General features: G+C 34.6%; 1 protein-coding gene across 1 annotated transcript in view; it reads left to right on the top strand.

Moving 5' to 3' along the window:
* LOC144251571 (lysosomal cholesterol signaling protein-like) overlaps positions 1-18,729 on the top strand; it is a 47,567-nt gene that overhangs the window by 21,832 nt on the left and 7,006 nt on the right. The window contains exons 5-12 of the mRNA XM_077794416.1: positions 289-444; positions 2,203-2,286; positions 2,903-3,020; positions 6,619-6,703; positions 6,797-6,887; positions 7,865-8,075; positions 14,272-14,376; positions 17,256-17,392. Coding sequence (XP_077650542.1) covers positions 289-444; positions 2,203-2,286; positions 2,903-3,020; positions 6,619-6,703; positions 6,797-6,887; positions 7,865-8,075; positions 14,272-14,376; positions 17,256-17,392 — 987 coding nt within the window. The remainder of the gene's footprint in view (positions 1-288; positions 445-2,202; positions 2,287-2,902; positions 3,021-6,618; positions 6,704-6,796; positions 6,888-7,864; positions 8,076-14,271; positions 14,377-17,255; positions 17,393-18,729) is intronic.

Raw genomic sequence — 18,729 nt, 5'->3', positions numbered from 1 at the left:
ATTAAAAGGATCACTTTTAGAACCTAAAAATAACAATGGAATTTCTAGTACTTGTGATACAAATATTGATTTAACTTAGGTTAGAAGAGGGACCAAGGGAACTTACCTATGGTTTCTTTTAAAGACTTTCAGAAAGGTAAAATATGTTATCAGACAATATGCTGGATTCTATAATATCTTTTTACTGATTTATTTTTATTTCAGAAACCTTTAGTGTGTTGTGGGTATTTAAAGTTTAAAGTAATTGAATGAGATCATGACTCCTCAATTTGATCTATTTTTTTACAGATAACCTCAGGGATGGTAATAAGCACATTTGTGTCAGCTTCAATTATGTATGTTTCTGCCTGGTTATTGACCTTTCCCACTATGGACCCTAAGCCATTGGCATATGCCATCCAGAATGTTAGTTTCGATATAAGTATTATCAGCCTGGTCTCCTTGGTAAGTATGTTTCAGTGTAAAATTGAATGGAAACCATAGAACAAGTTTGAAAATAGCTTAGTAATAGAAAAAAGATTTAAAAATTAGTTTCTTAGGAAATAAAATAAAGTTAAAGCCTGCCCATAAAATGGAATATCAACCTTTCAATTAAATGAGTTTTGTCTTTTCATTTGGGAGAGTTCTAAGAGTAGACAAGGTGTGAGATTTAGTCAGACCTGGATTTGACTCCTGGCCCTATCACAAATTAGCTGTGTATCCCTGGAAAGTTAACTTAATCTCTCTAAGCTTTAGTTTTCTCAGCTATAAAAGAAAGATAATAATTTCACATATCTCCATGGGTTGTTTAAGGAATAAATGAGATAATAAATGTGATAAACATGCTGTGAATGACGACTTACCATATAAATACTAGCTGTTGTAGAATCATGAGGTCAGAAGAGATCTTTGGGGCCCTGTTCAATTGCCGATTTTATGTTAGTGACAATTTAGATTACTATTCAAATTGGATATATCTAGTTCAACTTAAATAATTAAGCATTTGACAACTACAATATCTTGTAGATCAACTTGCCTCTTAAATTCAAGCAATATTTTCAATGATAAAGGGGGTGGGGTGGGGATGAATATGTATATTGGCAACAAATAAATGTATGGCTAACATAGTTTTTAATAAATTTGACATGTCACATATTGTAAAATCTATGCCCACTGAGAAGAGAATGGTGATATAAAATCTATTGGCAATGATGGGAGAAAGAAGGAAATTGACTAGCCTACTTACTTGGCCACTATGTGGATAGAATAGAAACCCAGACCTGGGACTCAGGGCATAGCCCAGTGGTAGAGCATGTAGTTAGCATGTATAAGGCTCTGGGTCAATCCCCAGAACAACAAAGAAAAGAAACCTAATCCTTTTAAATATGAAAAATGCAAGATGATAATTCTCAGTATAGATAGTCTGTTTAAAGAAAGACAGCTTAGAATTTTGAATTTAGCTACCTTATCAGCCAGTGTGGTAGAAATAAAAAAGGGAAAACTTAGGATCTTATATTATTATTATTATTATTATTATTATTATTATTATTACATCTCCACTAAAACTTCTTTCCCAAATAATTGGCTGTGACCCAGTGTCCCCTCTCAGCCATGGAAGATAGGCATAGTTAGAACATGGCTCTAGTCAAAGCATTAGTTTTTAAAGATCACGTAATTTTAAGATGGTTAATTACTATGGGAGATTCCCATGCTTTTCATTTTATTTTTGATGTAGTTATTTACCTTAATACTCTATTTGGTACTAGGTAAAGAAAATAACATTGGAATTTCTTTCTGAACTAAGATAAAGAAGTTTTTGTTTGTTTGTTTGTTTGTTTGTTTTGTACCAGGGCTTGAATCCAGGGGCACTACCAGTGACTTACATCCCCAGCCCTTTTTTGTTTTGAGACAGGGTCTCACTAAGTTGCTTAGGGCCTCGAAAAATTGCTGAGGCTGGCTTTGAACATGCAATCCTCCTGCCTCAGCCTCATATAACTAGTTGCTGGGATCACAGGTATGCGCCACTGTGCCTTGATAAGAGGATTCTTTAAAGATAATCATCCCAGGGCTGGTGATGTAGCTCAGTGTAATACTTGCCTACTTTGCATGAGGCCCTGGGTTTGAGCCCCAATGCCACCAAAAAAGAGTTAATCAATATGTTATTTAATAAGTAATTTTAAATATTTAGAAACATGAATAACTTTTGAAACTTTTGTCTTCAAGATCTGGTCTCTGGCTACTCTTCTCTTGAGTAAAAAATATAAGCAGCTTCCTCATATACTTACAACCAATTTACTCATTGCTCAGGTTAGTATATCTATAGATATTTAGAATTTTTCAGGGCTATTCTACTGCTCCTGAGAAAATTAATGTTAGGTTTTTCCAGTTATAAAGTCATAAATACTATTAAATATGATCAATTAAATTTGATCATAATTAGTTTATGCCTAATATATTAAATATTGCAATAGGCCTTGAACTTTCAGTTGAGGCTAATAATAGCATTTGATAATAACTTTGAGTTATTAATAGAATCAATTGAATCATTAAAATCTGAACTCTCACAGTCTTATTTTTCTAGTTAGATCTTTGCATGTCACAAATCATAATGGAAAGAAATTTAGCATTTTCTATATAAATCATTACTAAATTTAAGGTTAGTATTTAGAATATATTCATTATCAGTTTCAGTTAAACATGTACATTGTTAAAGGCTCTATATACAGAAGTTTTTATTACAAAGCTTGAATTTTTCATATAACTAGTTGATAATTGGTCAGAAATAATTTACAATGAATAATTATATTTGCTGTGAATAAAACTTATACAAATATAGTTGATTCAATAGCTATTTTCTATAATAATGTTGAATTGTACGATTTGCTTAGCTATTTACAAAGTCTTTTAATAATTCTTTCTTTAGTCTATTGTCTGTGCTGGAATGATGATATGGAATTTTGTTAAAGAAAAAAATTTTGTTGGACAAATTTTGGTGTTTGTTCTATTGTACAGCTCCCTGTATAGCACCTACCTGTGGACAGGTAAGTTGATCATGAATGGATGGATATTGAGGTGTGCTTCCCCTTCCCCCATGTTTAAAAGGCCTCAGCTTCTAGTGATCTACTTGAAGTCTGGTAGCACAGGATCAGGGCGTTCATTCAAGCAGATATGCCCACTAATATGAGCAGTCTACAAAGCTGGTTTCTGTTTCCTAATGTACTCTATTTCTCCCTGGGCTCAGAGCCTTTTCCAATAGCATGGCCCTTTTTCTTGGAGTCTTTGGCTGTATCTAGGCCACTATCAGCACAGCTCCCCTTTGGAGACACCAAGGGGCAGGTGCTGAAGGCAGGTGGAGAAAGTAGAGAAAGAACAGAGGTGTGTGTATCTCAGAGCTTATTACTAGAATCCCATTGACCTGCAAAATTGTGGCTCTGATTTATGCAAATTAATTGCCTTTTGGAGTCTTAGTTTCTTCACCTGTAAATCTGGGTTATAGTATTTTACAATTATTTTGAGGATGAAACAAAAGTATGGATATTTATGTCTGCTGGGTGCTAAGTGCTCAATAAATGGACCTATATTAATTATTAAATAGAAGAACAAGAAAAGTAGGAGAATAAAAGAATGTGGAAATATGAGTCAATAAGACTGTTTCTCATCTCAACTGGCTCCAGAAGGGTATTTAAAGTGTTTAAGCACATTGCTATTCTTAAGTATAACATTTATTTGGATGCCAGCATTTTGGTTGTGTATTAAAAGTTCTGTCTGGCTATTTTGTGTTAATACCACAAATTTGAACCTGTAAAATTGTACATAAAAGGAAATTGCATAATGGTTAAGAAGAAAGTGTCAGAAAGAGGCTTCCAAGGACAGACCTTTGGTTTCATGCCTTCAGGATCAAAAGCAGGTCCCATCCAAGTTAACAGTCTTTTGAAGTGAAGCAACAATGAGGTGAGGAATTGTAGAATGAAAAATTCAGTACAAACAGAAGATAGTTTGTACTTCTTAGAGAGAAGTACACCTTGCATGAGTTTTCATGAAATGTCAAATTAAAAGAGCCTATCGACTATACTTGCAAATATAGAAGCATCAACCTGATCTCTAATACCTAGGTTTATTTAGGTAAAATTTAGGATGAGAATAAGAATAGCAAATAAATCAATATGTTAAAAAATTCCCAATTCTCTCTGAAACCTTCTTCAAGTATGCATGTTAAAATTTATCCCAAGAAATTATTCTGAATTCCCTGACCCTGAAGAGGTGCCCTTTAACCTTCAGATTATTATGATATTACAGAATTTTAGATCCCAAAGTGTATATTTTACTATATATTTTTTTAGTTGTAGTTGGACACAATACCTTTATTTTATGTGGTGCTAAGGATCGAACCCAGCACCTCACATGTACTAGGCGAGCACTCTACTGCTGAGCCATAACCCCAACCCCCCCAAAGTATATTTTTAAATCTACTGTTCCGTTATTTTCAATTTTATTCATTTGCATACCATTCTCACAATTTTTGCCCTGTCTACATACCACATTTTTTTCTTCTTAAAGTCAACTTATTTTTTTAGTTCAATCAATTGAGCTTTATGTCAATGAAATCTCAGATTTCATATGCTAATTACAATTTTTCAAATGCTCATTAAATGCATAGCTAGTCAAAAAATCTCCATCTTCCTGCTGCTTTAGTTTAAACCCTTCATTTTGCAAATTAGGAAAACAGGCCCAAAGAGTTCAACTGATTTCAGGCAGGGGATCTCACAGCTCCCTCAGTGAGAAGCAGGACTATATTCTGCCTTATTGTGTATGCTTCCTTTCATAAGGCAGAAACGAAAAACAGAATCTTAAGGAGTGCTCTTACATAGTAACACAGCACCATTCGATGATGAATTACTTGTTTCCTTGGCACTTTGAAAACCTAAAACTAGAGAGTATATAGATATATTGATGAGGGAGTAGTGGTAAGAAAAAAAAATTCTCAAAGACCTTTAGGTGGATAAATATTCATTCTAGCAGTGTTATTTAATCTGTATAATTTCAAATCTAGGTATGAATTCTTTGTATACAACTATAAAAGCACAGCAAATTCATAGATTAGAGTCAAGCAAAACTACAAACCCAGTAATCTTTATTAACACATTAAATAACATAACAAAGGAACTTGTGTTACTAATGTAATTAATAACTTGTAATGTAAAATGGAACTCAGTTCCCTGGTATTTTAATTTGGCTTGAATTTATTAGGTCATGACCTGGTTATCTTACTACTTTTCTTTCCTCAAATTACCTCAGAACCTTCATTTGGACTGGATATTGTGATATCATTTGGCTTTCAGCTGTTGCAAACTTTTTGGGAAGGCGGAGGGGTGAGAGGTACTAACCAGGGATTGAACTCTGGGGCACTTAACCACTGAGCCACATCTCTAGCCCTTTTATAAATTATTATTTTTTTAAATTTCCAGACAGAGTCTCAGTCAGGGCCTTACTAAGTTGCTAAGGCTAGTATTGAACTTGTGATCCTCCTGCCTCAGCCTCCAAAGCTGCTGGGATTACAGGTGTATGCCATTACACCCAGCTAACTTGTTACAAACTTAATATAAAACCAAATACAAGCTCTGAAGTCATGAGACTATACTTGATTATAAGGATGGCATACAGATGATTATCACTGAAAATAAGCCAAAAGACTTAAAATTTCTTTTTTTTTAAGTTATAGACACAATACCTTTATTTTATTTATTTTTATACGGTGCTGAGGATTGAACCCAGTGCCCCACACATGTGAGGCAAGTGCTTAACCACTGAGCTACAATCCCATCCCAGGACTTAAAATTTCTAACTGATTTTTTTCCCTCAGATCCTGAAGCATATATGATAGCAACCCCAGGGAGACCTACAGATCTGAGTTTGAGAAACAGGGAATTGAAGAATTTACCTTATGTCAAAAGGCTTAGTTTCTAGACTGGCTCTGCCCTCTGCTGGCTGTCTGACTTGGGCAAACCTTTGTTTCCATGTCTAAAAAATGAAGGTGTTAATTTGAAACAGAGGTCTCTTCTAGCCCTAAAGTCCTAAGATTCTTATAGCTCTGTAGAATTTATTAAGCAAGATGTAACTTGTATAAATGATTGGGTATAAGGTATAAGGAAAGTCTAAAAACTTGAAAACATCCGTGTTTGTATTAAGGTCACACCATGTTTGTATTAAGCTCCATCAGCACACTTAATGTGAAGCATAACTTGTATAAGAATTGCTTATAGTTCTTACCACTGACAGAGTATGTTTTCTGTACAGCTAATTTTCTTTCAATCATATTTAGAATGCAATCATATACGTCCAAAGAATAAAATGATCAGGGCTTTTGGGGAAAAAAAATCCTACTGGATAAAACAAGATTTGAGTAAAGAAACGATACAGGAGAGAATTCAAATGATTTTTATTATTCATTTTTAGCTGTAGATGGACACTGCACTTTTATTTTATTTATTTATTTTTATGTGGTGCTGAGGATTGAACCTGGTACCTCACATGTGCAAGTGTTCTGTCACTGAGCCACATCCCCAGCCCTCAAATAATTTTTAAATTAGGGAAACATCAAGAATAATGATCTCTCTTTCTATCTTTATTTCTTGTTCTTAGGCCTTCTAGCAATTTCTTTGTTTCTTTTGAAAAAACGAGAAAGTGTACAAATTCCTGTCGGAATCATCATAATATCTGGCTGGGGGTAAGTTGGTAGTTTTTTGTTTGCTTACATGTTTCCATATGCACAGTTACTATTCATTCTCTCTTTCTCTCTCAATTACCCTTGTTATTATAGAATTCCTGCTCTCCTTGTTGGTGTTCTTTTGATAACTGGAAAACACAATGGAGATAGCATTGACTCAGCCTTCTTTTATGGAAAAGAGCAGGTGGGAAGAGTTTATTAGCAGTTCTGTTCTTGAGAACATCTCATTTTAGCTTGTTAATGTACCTAATTATACTTACATTGAAATTAACTTTAAAAATCTATTCTAATTTATTGCAGTTTATACTGGTGATCCTATATCACCTTGTCACACCTCAAATATGATGAACGTTTTGCATACTAAGTCTGTATTTAGCTGAAGAATGCTTGAGCTTAATTGATTCTTCTTAAAAACTCTTATGAATTATGTTTTCTTTACTGGAGAAAAGAGTGATTAATTTAAAGCCATTTAACAAGCTAGTAGTTATAGTAAATGTCAAACTCTTGATTCTTAATCCTATCAAAAATATAAATTTCAGAAAACAATGTGTCTGGGAAAAAGTGTACTTGAACAGCTATAGAATAGGAGGCTTATGAGCCTGCTGAATTCTTCAGGAAGGCCCCAAGAATGTGTTTTTAAAAACCTCCCTGAAGATTTTCATTTGTTATCCTTTTTTTTTCCTGTTCTGTAATTTTGAATTTGAGTTTTTATGAGAATAAATAAGATATACATGTAAAGAACTTTGACTAGTGCTGGCATATAGTTACTGCTCATAAGTATTAGCTGTACTTATTCATTTTTACTATCATTATCATAAAATTTCTCAACTGAAGTATACTTGAACTACATAAGCAAAAATTCAAAATTAAAGTTATAACAAATTATTCCAATTACTTGTAAAAGAAACCAGTGGCTATGTTAATCAGCTGCTGTACAACAAAGCATCTAGAACACTTACATGATTATAAACAGACTCTGATTTCTCTTCAAGTACATTCCTTATATGCTGTTACCCATTCTTAAGAACCACTGTTCTAGAGTATTTACAACTGTGCAGATGTATTTTCCATCAAAAAATGCTCTTAATGCATTCTGCTAAGATTATCAGATGGGATTATAAAAGTGGCCTAATGTCTTTTTTTTTTTTTTAACATCGTCAGATGATCACCACAGCAGTCACCCTGTTCTGCAGCATTCTAATAGCTGGTATATCACTCATGTGCATGAACCGCACCACCCAAGCAGGACACTATGAAGGTTTCAGTCAGTCTCAGAGCCACAAAGCAGTGGAGCCTGGAAACACTGCTTTTGATGAGAGTCCAGCACCAACAAATGAACCAGAACTTTTTACAAGTTCAGTACCAGAAACAAGTATGTTACGTGCCTTTATAGCATACATCCTAATTATTTTGCTTAAGAGAGGATCCCTGAACTATTCTGAAAATCATAGGTATTTGCCAAATTAAGAACCTGAATCACAGTCAATAATCGGAAGAGTTTACAAATTATTTCTGAAAGTATGTTTGTGAGAACAATCTTTTGTTAAAAATGTAGGACTTCCTGAGACCTGAGAGCTTAGAAAGTTTAGAAAAAAGTCACAATGGAAAGGAATATTCTTCCTAGAAATCTACACACATATATATGTTAATTTAACAACATTTTATCAACAAAGTGAGCTAAAGGAGGCCTACTAAGAGGCTGGGTTGATAGTAGAAATTAGGCATCTGCAAACTAGAGCCCAGACCAAATCACACCCACCATATAAAAATGATTTTTACACTTTTAAAAGGTTGAAGAAAAATTAATAAATATTTTGTGACTACTGGAAATTATATGAAACCTAAATTTCATGTCTGTAATTTTATTAAAACAGCCATGCTTATTGATTTACGCATTGTCAATGGCTGCTTTCATGCTGTAATAGCAGAGTTGAGTCATTGCATCAGAGACTGGCTTGTAAAGCCTAAAATATTATCTAACCCTTTATGGAAGATGTTTGCCCATTCTTGGTATAAGTAAAAATATGATCCTAACTAGTATATGTGTTAGTAAGAGTCAACAATTGTTACAGGATTTGTTTCAATTCATGAAGGGAAGTCAACAATAGTGTATGCATTTTGGATGCACTGATGCATGTGGAAAGTTCACAGATAACGGACATTGTGTTCAGAAGAATAAATGATGGTTTACAATATTTTGTTTAGATAGCTTGTGGAGTAGAAAGATGAGTAAAGTATAAGAAGAAAGAGTGACAACAGAGATAGAAGATAATTTATTCATCTTCAAAAGGAAGAAATGAGAAAGTTTCATTGCACAGCACTTTGTCATGAACTGTGTTAGTGCTAGGAATGTTGCATTTAAAATGCTGCCCACAAATCTCGCCATTTTATATTTCCTTTCTTCCTTCCTCACCAGTTCCAAACTGGAAGTAAATAAAAGAGTGATTAAAAACTTACCCTGGAGCCATATTGCCTATGTTCAAAGCCTGACTTCATGATTTACTACTGTCTGATCTTGGGCAATTTCCCAGTGTTTCACTTTCTTTATCTAGTAACACCTACCTGTAAGAATGTGATTGGAGCCAGGTACAGTGGCAACCTATAATCCTAGCGGCTTGGGAGTCTGAGGCAGGAGGATCCCGAGTTCAAAGCCGGCCTCAGCAACTTAGGAAGGCCCTAAGCAACTCAGTGAGACCCTGTGTCTAAATAAAATGTAAAAAAGGGCTAGGGAAGTGGCACAGTGGTTAAATGCCTCTGCGTTCAATCCCCAATATCAAAAAAAAAAAAAAAGAAAGAAAAAGAATGTTACTGTATAAAATGAGTGAACATGTATAAAGTCCAGCACATAGTAAGTATGAGTAAGTAATAGCTATTATTATAACATTTATTAATTTTTTTACAGAATTTTAAGTGTACTCCAGATATTTTATATGACAAACTATGGCAAATCAACTCAATTGTATTGAAACAAAGAGAGTAACTCAACAAAATTATCAAAATATCCAATAATATGAAACTTTTGCATTTTGAATTAATATGGCTTGATGAAGAGCCTCCCAAGAGGCACACAAGAAAAAACACAAAGATACAGGGCAGATCCTGTTTTCTGAAGACAAGACATCCTTATCCAGGAAAAACAGTTTCCTATAGTTCTCCAATATCGCACCCCTGTACAAAACCCTCTGAGCGGGGTTCAGGCACTTGCATTTCTCCTGTTGGAAAACACTGTGGCTACATCCCTGAATGCCAATAATCCCAAGGGCACCCACATGCAGGTGTAGGGACCCCAAGACTCTGGAGGTATAGGACTAGGTACTGATAACATTTTTTATTATGATTATTACTGTTATTGTTATTTTTGGTACTAGGTATTGAACCCAGGAGGGCTTTACCACTGAACTATATCACCAGTCCTTTTTACTTTTTATTTTGAGTCAGAGTCTCACCAATTTGCTGAAGCTAGCCTCAAACTCGCAATCCTCCTGCCTCACCTTCAGAGTCCCTGAGATTTCAGGTATGCACCATTGCACCCCGCTTATTATAACATTTCATTATAAAAGGAAGACATCAAGGTTCAAGACTAGCCTCAGCAAACTAGAGAGCCCCTAAACAACTTAGTGAGACCCTGTCTCAAAATAAAAATGGCTAGGATATAGATCAGTGATAAATTGTCCCTAGTTAAATCCCCAGTACAAAAAAAAAAAAAAAGACATTCATACAGTAAGGAATTCAAATACAATTACAATTATAATTCAAATACAATTAAAAAGGAATTCAAAGACAATTAAAAGAGAAGCTAAACTCTTCCCCTCCCTTGCCCTTGGCTCTACTCCCCAGAGTTATTTTATGGTTTATTTATCACAATTCATAATGTTCCACAACTTCTGCAAAGGTAATGAAATATGAGATAACAATTTTTCTTCTTAGATAACTGTAAGAAATTCAGTAAAGCTTGAACTCAGGGTACATATGGGGAAGAGATCAAAAAAAGTTGGAAAAGTAAGCAGATACAGAGGGCATTCTGTGTCATCGGAAAATATGAAGGTTTTGTCCTACATGTAAAGGGTCCTATTAGTAGTTTTTGCAATAGGCTAGGCCAGATACAGGGCAGAGGGTGGTAGGTGTGGGATGGACCGGATAGGTCAGACTCAGAAGCTGTACTGATGGACTTGCAATCAACTGGACTGGTGAGAGCTAATGGAGGACCTGAGTATAACTTCCAGAAATTTGGTTTTAGTGAATGTGTGATCATCCTTCAGGCCTTCCAGGCACATCTTCTCTTTCCTTCTCAGGTATTTTAGCCTTTCAGAACAGGCAGTTCTCCCTCCGCAGGGTCCTTCATCTACACCTGACCTTTATTCCCCACTGTGGCCTCCAGTCTCTCTGCTAGATTCTTGTAATTCCTTCCAAACTGGGCTGCCTGTCTCCCATCACTCCTTGCTCCAATCTGTTTTATATGAATTGGCAAAACCTTCCTCACAGAGCTCTGGTCACATAGACTCCTGATGCAGGTCTAGGAGGACCCTGCAGTTGGACAAGGTTCACACTCCTGAACATGGTGCTCAAGATCTTCCACAATCCAGACATGCCCTGCTCTGGCCCAGTTCTGCCCCCTCTCCTCTTCAGCTTTCCCCTCTCTCCACTACTGAGCTTTCCATGCTTTTCCCCAAAATGGCATTCATTTTATTACACCTCTTTTCTATTATATTATATTATATTATATTATACCTCCTTTTAAATATATAATATATATTTTATATATATTATACCTCTTTTCTATTATATTCTTTTCTATTATTCTTTTATACTTCATGGCCTTTAAACCCAAGCTCACTAATTTCTTTCTTAGGTAATTCATGATTATATCAGAATTTCATTCAAGTTTCTTGACCACTTTCCTTTTGAAAGCTGAAGTTCAAGGATTGAATATTTAAAAGCTGACTTCCATGGGCCTAGAGTACTGTTCTGATCATGCACAACTTCCTTTCCTACTTTACTTTCTTGAAGAATCTTTCAGGTATCCTACAAACCCATATATTGATTGTTTTCTGACAGAGCTTGAAGACCATCCCACCTACAGCTGGCTGTGTCTTTCTTTTCCACAAGTGTTTTAAAACTGGCTACCAAAGGCCAGACATCTGTGGGAATTGCTGAACTAAGAGTTTTAGGCCCAGAGACTTTTGCTGCTACATCTTTACCTATTATTTAAAAATAGCAGATGAACTGTATAATAGCTTTTCTTTAAATCCATTATTATCATCTCCAGCAAGAAAATAACGTGAACCTATAGTATAAATAAATGGAGAGCAAGATGATAGCTATACCTTATCTAAGAAACCTTCTGTGATGTTTATACTTCCCTCTTATTTCACTATTTTATAATTGCTTTTTAAGTTGTTTATATAGCCCACTAGACTAGACTATAAGTGATTTGTCTATCTGATAGACTGGCTGGATGTGGTGGTGCAATCCCAGCTACTCAGGATGTAGCAGGAGGATTGCAAGTTCAAGGCCAGCCTCAGCAACTTACCAAAACCCTGTCTCAAAATAAAAAATGTTTTGTGGATGTAGTTCAATCCCTAACACTGAAAAGAAAATTAGCTGATTGAAACCTTCAAGTTTCTGAAGAAGTATGGACTAGATAATGTATTTTCTTTTCTATTATCCTTTGGTTCTATTTTAACCTTGAGATAGCATCAATATCTTAAATTTAGCAAGGCCATTTTTGACTGCAGTTTTGTTACTTTTAAATACTTTTAAGAACATCATTGAAGAAATTAAGCATGTTGTCAATGAAAGGTTATTCTTGGGAATTATTCATTTTTCTAGCATATTAAATTTTAATAGTTTATTATTAAAGTTATTATTCAATTATAATTCATGTCAAGGAGCACCATGTCTATGTAAGTGTGAAAGGTTTTAAAGAGCACAGTGGATACAACAATTATTAATTGGGCATTATGTAAAATTGTGGATGTGTAACCGACGTGATTCTGCAATCTGCATTTGGGGTAAAATTGGGAGTTCATAACCCACTTCAATATAATGTATGAAATATGATATGTCAAGAGCTTTGTAATGTTGTGAACAACCAATAAAAAAATAAATAAATAAATAAATAAATAAAATAAAGAGCACAGTGTACAGTTCTATGACTATATGGAAGAAAAAATTACAGCTCTATAACAGATATCTCAGTGTGACTTCTATAAGCCAACCTGCCTATAAACCTGCAAGAGATTTTCAGCAGTATATATTTGAAAGAAAAACATATATCATTGTTTTTACTGCATCATCTAAACTAATAGGAGACAGATTCTTGAAAGAAGTGATTTCAAGCCTAACTTAGAAAGCAGGAGAAGATTTGATCAGCCTAGGTCTTTTATTGTTTGTTTGTTTGTTTGTTTTAATTAGTTACACATGACAGTACAATGATCTTGACATATACAATTGAATCAGATGGGATATAATTTCATTTTTCTAAGTGTACAGGTTGTAGAATTACATTGGTCATGCAGTCACTTATATACCCACAGCAATAATAATGTCTATTTTATTCTGCTGTCCTTTCATTCCCCCCTTCCCCTCCCCTCCCCTCCCTTCTCTCTACCCAATCTAATGTGACACAATTCTTTTTTTTTTCCCTCACATCGTCATACCTGTATTCTGTATAATGAATATGCAATTCCCTTTCTCCCTACCTTTCCCTTCCACCTCTCTTCCCTAACTAGAGGTAATTTTCTTCTCATGCTCTTCCTCCCTACCCCATTTTGAGTCACCTCCCTTATATCAGAGAAGACATTCAGCATTTGTTTTTTGGGATTGACTAACTTCACTTAGCATGATCTGCTCTAATTGCCATCTATTTCCTGCAAATGCCATGATCTTGTTATTTTTTAGTGCTGAGTAATATTCCATCGTGTATAAATGCCACATTTTTTCTATCATTCATCCATTGAAGGGCATCTAGGTTGACTCCACAGTCTAGCTATTGTGAATTGTGCTGCTATAATTATTGATGTGGCTGTGTCCCTGTAGTATGCCATATTTAGGTCTTTTGAGTCAGCCTAGGTCTTGATGGGACTTGTGGAGGGTGTGAAGAATTTTCCTGAAAGAAGGAAATGCTTTTTGTTGCTTAGGATGGGTAGCTGGCTAGGAAAAGAGGCCAAGTCATAGGCAGCTATCCATTTAGACTGAGTTTGAATTTTCCACAGTTACCAATAGAACGCTAGTATGTATTTTTGAAAAGTGATGAAATAAAAGCTGTGTTTTAGGAAAGTGAATTTTTAGTTCCCAAAATACAGTAGAATTAAAACAGCAATGAATAAATTTTTTCTTCTCTCATATAAGAAGACAATATATAAAGATGATGATCATTCATCCTACACTTTTTAAAATGTTAATATTGTACAGCACATTTGAATACTTTTGATAATTGTCATGTGAAAATATTTCCATGGAGGCAGCATGAGTAAGTTTTGGGTGGTTTGGTTTTGTTTGGAATTTCTTGAACTTGTCCATTTCTGTTGTGGTTGGGCTCTACTCTCACATTATTTTTCTATATATAGGTTGCTGCTCTTGCTCCATGGGAAATGGTGAATTATGCTACCCATCAATAGAGCCAGCAGCAAACACAAGCACCAGTGGGCCTGTGATTCCTTCATTTGAGAAAAGTAAGTGCCCTGGGATATGAGGAAGGGCATAAGGAACAGAAGAGCCCTTGTCCTTCTGTGTCATGAAACCTCTACATAGTATTTCTTCAGCAGCTGTAATACTACAGAACACTATTTGAGAACAGATTCTCAAATAAAATAGGAAAAAGATGTGAATAGAATAATAATCGTGCAGAGAAAACATTTATTTTAAAAAGATAAAGTTCTTATAGTATCACACGCGTGTATGCATGCACGCACACACGCACACACACACACACATGCACACACACTTTCCAATAAATTTAACTCAAGAGATAAACCCAAGAAATTTGCCCTAAAAGCTATTATTATTTTGGCTTTTTTTCTTATTTTAGAAGCTGAGACTTTCCCCTATCACTAACCCTTATGACCAGGACTAATTAATTAGTGCTTAATTATATTGTGCTTTAAATATAACTTCTTTTAAAAATAAGAAAAACAACTTTAAAAGTAATAAACCTTTGGCATGTAAACTAAGAGACTAAATCACTTTTTTCTGAATTTTAAATTATTTAAAACTGAACATATTTATATAGAATTGGAATTGCAGTGCACTTTCAGTTGATTTTGCTCTTTGTGATGGAGAATCTGTCAATTACATTGTTGCAAAAGGCATTTTTAAAAGTTTTTTAGTTATAGATGGACCCAGTACCTTTATTTTTATTTTTAATGTGGTGCTGAGGATCGAACCCAGTGTCTTCCACATGCAAGGCGAGCACTCTACCACTGAGCTACAACCCCAGCCCATGGCATATGTCTTTATATAATAAATGTTGGGAGGATTATAAGAAATTATGGGTGCAAATCACTTAGCATTGTGTATGGTATACGTGGTAAATGTTCATTAAATGTAATACTGGCAACAGTTGTTATTCAGGTGGCATTTATATTTGTCTGCTATCTGTTGGCTAGGAATGAATCTTAAATAGTAGCAGAACTTCGGTTTCCATAGAAAGAAATATCAGATTATCAGCCTTCATTAAATTTTCTAATAGGACATCCAATCTCGAATTCAGTTAAATTGTCTTAGTTTTTATTTATGTGCTTCTTTTGTAAAGTAGTGTTTCTTTATGTCCCAAGGTTTGCTTTCTTAATTTTTTTCTCTCTACCCAATATCATAGTAAAGTCATTTTCTGCTTCTCAAATTATCCTTAGTCTTTCTTTAACTATCATTTTCTTCATTACTAATACTGATTCATGAAAACTTTTATACTATAGGGACTTTCAAAATTTTCTGATCATGTTTTGTAAAAATCATATTAAAAGAAAGCCATCATATATGGACATCATCTAACCATGTAATTTAGTATCATTCCTAAGCCTGAAATTTTAAAAAAAGCCTAAAGGAAATTAAACCATAGACAAATGAGAATTTCTAGAGCTTTACAATATAATTCGTCCCCCATTCCCTGCTGTTGCACAAAGGCAAAATAAATATTACATTTAGATTACTATGTGGCAACAATGTGGGAAAAGGCAAATGAAAAACTAATAAGATTTATTTTATGCATTTTAATAATGTGTGTACATAATATTTTAAAACCAGTTTTTTCATAATATATATACACACATATATAAATATAACTCAAATTTTCTACACATAAGTTATTATGTTAGCTTTCTATTACTGTGACAAAATTTCTGAGGTAATCAGCTTAATAAGGAAAAAAGGTTTATTTTGGCTCATAGTTTAGGAGGTTTCAATTCATGGTCAAGTGACCCAGGTGCTTTGGGCCTAAGGCAGCACAGTACATCATGGTGGGAGCATGTGGCAAAGAAGCTGCTCATCTCATGGCAGCCATGAAGCAAAGAGAGAAAGAAAGGAGGGGCTGGAGTCCCAATATTTTTTCTTCCACTGTGCCTTACCTACCTCCTAAATGTTTCACAACCTCCCAACAGTGCCTCAGACTAGGGACAGCCTTTAATACTGGGTCTTTGGTGGACATTCAAGAGTCAAACTAGAGCAGATATATACAAATAGTTATTATTAAAATAGAATCATACTACAGAGATAGTTTGGTGACCTACTTTCTTTTTACTTAGCAAGACTGTAAACTTTCTCCCTACCATTAACTATTATGCTAGACCACATTTAGTGGTTGTATGTGTCCTTTCCCAAAAAGTGGCCTTAAGAAATAGATTTTTATTTTTAGGGTAAGAGCTATAAAATTGTTTTTTAATCTTTAACTTATATAAGATTGTATGTTAGACTAGGCATGTATTATGTAAAAATTTTTCCTTTTTCTTTAGTACCATATACAAAGTGGAGCTGAAGTGGAAAAACAAGTTTCTTTTGAAAGATCCCTCACCCCTGTTTTAGGCCAGAAAAGAGTCAGTTCTGTGATTTGAGTTTGGTCTCATATGTGAACAAAACATAGCATATAGACCTAGTTGGTACCTTGTAAGGCCTTTTGTAAGGCAAATTTTAAACTCAGAAAAGGCAGGAGTTAATTGTAAATTTATTTCACAGTTAGTCAAAATAGTGTATTCATGACTACTATGAAGATTTAATGCAGGTGAAACATGAGTTATTAATTTAGCCTTTTAAAATTTTATGTATAATTATAAAACATATATTAATATATAATTATATAACAAATTATATAGATAGAAAACATTGGTGAATGGAATAAAAGGGAAATATTACATACTAGTGGTTTTTTTTCAGATAAAAACACTCTCCAACTAAAACTCCTAAAACAACATGACGGAGCTTTCCCCCGATTTCATCGAAAATTACATACTGATTCTTAGCTGAATGTGCTTTTTTGTTGTTTCTCTTAGGAAGTCATTATAAATTTAAAATGCATTCAAATAAAAAGCTCTGATTACAAATTGTTGTGCTTACTGTTTCATAGATGATCACTGTGTGAGTCGCTGTAACTCCCAGAGCTGCATATTAGCCCAGGAAGAAGAACAGTATCTGCAGAGTGGAGACCAGCAACTGACTCGACATGTCTTGCTGTGTTTACTTCTCATTATTGGCCTATTTGCTGTAAATGTTTCTCTGGTTTTGTTTGGGACCTGTTTCTTTAAATGTCTGGCAAAGGTTTTATTTAGGCATCTGGGACCGAAACTTAGTTGCTACTTTTCAAGAGTAGAGTGGCTAGGCTATCTAAATTCTAATCTAGTTTAAGTGTTTTTTGTTTTTTTAGTTTTTTTGGTGGCGAGGGGAGAATCATTCATATTACTCTGTTGCCTAAGTGTTCCAGTAGCCTATTCTATTAGAATTACTTATTCATTCTGTGCTCTGAACGTAAATTTGGTAAAATCAGATAGATATCTCCATCATGTGTCCAAGGGCCAGTTATCCCTAACATGCTTGACTGACCGAAGTGGACAAATGCCTACATTATCCCTCACAAGATATTTCTCATATAAATTAACTTGAAAGAATAAGATTTAATTATGGAAATCAACCTAACTACTTCATGCAGTAGGGAAAAGAGGAAAAATGCCCATCAAATTACTGACATCTGGGGCTGGGGATGTGGCTCAAGCGGTAGTGCGCTCGCCTGGCATGCGTGTGGCCCAGGTTCAATCCTCAGCACCACATACAAACAAAGATGTTGTGTCCACCGAGAACTAATATATATATATATATATATATATATATATATAAACATCTCCATGCATTATATTTTCTAGTGATATATTCCCAAAGTTGAGAAACCTGGATCAAAGAGAATAAATATTTCTGTGATTTTAGACGTATTCTACTAAATTGTTTTTCAAAGGGTAGATAGTATAGATTTATAAAGTGCTCTCACCAATATTGAATATTGTAATTTTGGGGGGAGGGATTTAACCCAGATATGATTTCTACATCTCCACCCTTTTATATTTTATTTGGAGATAGGGTCTAGCTTAGTTGCTGAGGCTTGTCTTGAACTTGTGATCTCCTGTCTCAGCCTCCTGAGCCACTGGGATTATAGGCATGCACCACCGGGCCCAGCTAGTTATTATAATTTTTTAAAGGTAGTTTAAGTGTAACCTGCCTAGAGGTGGGAGATAGGCCATATAACCTACGAGCCCTTTTCACACAGAATGCTTGTTACATAGTATGATATCAGCCAGCTACACTTTATCTGCTGTTTAAGGACAAAAATTAAAAAAAAAAGAAATGCTTCCAAGAATTCCTGCTTAGTGATATAATTATTTTCATTGTGTAGAACTAATTTTAAAATCAGTCCTGTCTTAGGCTAGTCGGCAGTCCTGGTATATTATGTAAGTCTCTGTATTATGACTCATGTCTTCTTGCTTCAAATCTGATCAGAATAGATGCTGTTTGAAAGACATCTGTCAGAAGAAGTAGTTGAAACCTCTTGTTTG

This window comes from Urocitellus parryii, unplaced genomic scaffold (genome assembly GCF_045843805.1).
Source record: "Urocitellus parryii isolate mUroPar1 unplaced genomic scaffold, mUroPar1.hap1 Scaffold_109, whole genome shotgun sequence".
Classification (NCBI taxonomy): domain Eukaryota; kingdom Metazoa; phylum Chordata; class Mammalia; order Rodentia; family Sciuridae; genus Urocitellus; species Urocitellus parryii.
This window is presented reverse-complemented; position numbering and strand designations above follow the sequence as displayed.